General features: G+C 38.3%; 1 protein-coding gene across 1 annotated transcript; it reads right to left on the minus strand.

The window, feature by feature from the left end:
• Positions 1 to 206: 206 nt before the first annotated feature.
• On the minus strand, positions 207 to 2,413 carry LOC149200131 (protein LATERAL BRANCHING OXIDOREDUCTASE 1-like). The gene is made up of 4 exons (XM_089399525.1): positions 2,002 to 2,413; positions 1,177 to 1,424; positions 729 to 1,059; positions 207 to 618 (listed from the first exon to the last, which is right to left on the minus strand). Exons 1-4 carry the CDS (start codon positions 2,293 to 2,295, stop codon positions 358 to 360), a joined length of 1,134 nt encoding a protein of 377 aa, XP_089255651.1. The 5' UTR covers positions 2,296 to 2,413; the 3' UTR covers positions 207 to 357.
• Between the last annotated feature and the right edge of the window lie 484 nt (positions 2,414 to 2,897).

The raw sequence follows: 2,897 nt of genomic DNA on the forward strand, positions 1-2,897 counted from the left end.
CAACAAAACTCATGCCATATAAGTAGTTGGGATTTCCTAATTTTATTTAAGTAATGTGGATATTGAGGCTCTATGGCTGTCTGATGAATGCATGTAAAGTCTCATGAATATAATGGAATTTTTTCCCATGTTTTTATGAACAAATAAGGAAAAGATTTTAGCACAAGCAATGGGCAAGATTTAAAATAACTCCATTACAAAGAAACTTGAAACTTAATTATTTTGTTTTACTCTTAAATTAGTTTAATGTAATGAGCTGGTATTTTGAAAAGCAAACCAGCATATGACAACATACACAAACCAGCATATGACAACATTATTGGACAGCCTGATCTGTTTAAAATACAGCGGCTGAGCTTAAGTATTGCTGATGTCAAGTTTGGCAAAGTCTGCAAGCGGGTGTTTCCCTTTAAGTTGTCTCTTCAAGTAATAGCGAATGTATTCTTCGTGTTTGAACTTCCTGTACAAGCACGGGTGCTGTTCATCCACTAGTTTCGATGCTGGAGCCACCTCTGCATCCATACCTGAATTGTAAAACAGCCCAATAGAAAGTCTGGCTCTCTCTGCATTTGTGACTGCGCGATGCTCCACACTTTTATATCTCCCGTTTGTCATTACCTGCGTAATCAAAGGACAATCATGAATAAACCTTCAAAAATTATTTTAATGTCTGCAACAAAATCTAAGCAATCCAGAATGCCCAAATCCCCAGGTATTGAGATGATTACCTCTAGCAAGTCTCCAATGTTTACAACAAGGCCATATGGAATGGGTTGCACAGGAATCCATTGATTATCTTTCCGGACATGCAAGCCTACTGTTTCGTCATCCTGCAGGAGCAATGTTAGCCCCCCTCCATCAGAGTGAGGACTCAAACCCAGAACAAGCTCTGGTGTAGGGCAAGGAGGGTACAAGTTCATGCGCATCAAATTCATGGGCTCTGACCCAAACTTTTCCTTGAAATAATCAGTAGCCTCCAGATTCAAATTTTCAGCGAATAAACTCAGCAGCTCTTGAGCGACTCTCTCCACCGCTATTGCATACCTCTCAACACTATCCCTGCCCATCAACCAATTAAGCTCTTTATAACAATACCCATCACTCTGATCAATACTAATAATACATTAATGTGCTGACAATACCCATCAGTCCGATTATAATTATAATTTTAGTTACCTGAAATTTGTGGGGACGGTGGGCCAGAGGGTGAGATTTTTCAGGCTATCAGGCATAAGTGCCAAAGCAAGCAAGTCACCCCAATCCAACGTTTGATCCTCAGCTATTACGAACGTCTTACCATATCCCTGAACATCTCCTTCTTGGGGAGCATATTTCTGTTTTTCTTGTAATGGAAGGTTAAAGAACTCTTTAGCTACACCCTTTATCTCATCAATTAAAGAATGAGGAATCCCATGGTTCACAATCTGAGAAATCATTGCATTAGCAGCAATCATCCAGGAAAATTAATACAAATATAATTCTCTGGTATTTAGAATTCTCTGGTATTTAGAAGTGACATCCTAACTAATAATTAGCATAGATCTATCCTAACTAATAACTAGCAGAGATCTAGTAAAACCTGTGATCAATCTCTATAAATATAATGCTATAACATTTTCTGATAATTAAAAATTAGTAATTATACACTGGTAGGACTACTGGCCCTATAACATTTTTTGATAATTAAGAATTAGTAATTATACACTGGTAGGATTACTGGCAAACGATTGGAAACACTAAAATTCCAGAGGAGTTGATAATAGGACTTGCTTTCATATTGCTTATTTCTTTCTACAATACCTGCTTAATACCTGCTTAATGGTGAGGTCTCCAGATATTTGATTTAAGATGAATAAGAACCATGTCAAACATTTAACTTAATTTTTATTAATCAAATTTCTAAAATATTCAACAATCTACAATCCAAATAAATATGACCCAGATTAATAAGATCTCCCCACTAGCAAAGTACAACCTGGTTTGTTTATGGCAAAAGCATACCTGGAAGAAACCCCAATCTTGGCAGGCCATGGAAAGCCTCACCATTTCTTGTTGTCTCTGATCATCTTGTCCAGGTAAGTTGCTCAACTTCTTCATGTCGATGACAGGAATTGCAGTTTGAAGAGAGACCAGTAATGAGGACGTGGTGGGTCTCTCTTCCTGATACCTGATGTATCGGCTGGGAACAGCTTCATGTGAGTGGGCATGATTCTTGACAAGCTCCTGCACACTCTCCACGGGAATCACGTTGCCCCACTTTGGGTTCACGAAAGAGTTTGCACTCGCAGCAGCCATTACAGCAGAGGAAGAACCCTTGAATGCTTATCTCAGACAAAGTAGATCTAATTGGGGATGAGATGAGATGTAGATCAGAATATATATATAGGGGTTTTGCGTGCACAACAATTTTACATAGACGTTCGGCTTTACCATCAATGAAATTAATTTCACTCAATTTCTTTAGTGAATACTGGATTGATAGGACTTAAATAAGCGACTTTCGACCTCTCATTATGGGCAGGGACAATTTTGTTCACTGAATTGTTCAGTCAATATTGGATTGATACGACAACCGTGATATTTCAAAATTCAATTCTTTAACCACCAATTATTAGTGGGAGTGTCCATCCCATTGATAAGAGAGGTCATGTACGCCCAACCGAAAACTCACAAATCATCAAGTAGTTGATGTACGCAATCAGTGAAACTATGTACCATCATCTGAACTGCAATCAGTGAGAGCATCCATAATCTTTGTTTGTTTGTTTGTTTGTGTTTTTTTTCTTTTCTCGAAGCTGGCAAAACCTATCAAACTCAAATGTCAAACCAACAGTGAGGACAGCCATCTCTGGTTGCTATCCGCGAATGTCGGTTTGACTCATCACTGTTATCAAGGA

This window comes from Pinus tabuliformis, chromosome 2_1, assembly GCF_031772625.1.
Source record: "Pinus tabuliformis cultivar Carrire ecotype Pingquan chromosome 2_1, CPIR1, whole genome shotgun sequence".
In the NCBI taxonomy this organism is placed as follows: Eukaryota; Viridiplantae; Streptophyta; class Pinopsida; order Pinales; family Pinaceae; genus Pinus; species Pinus tabuliformis.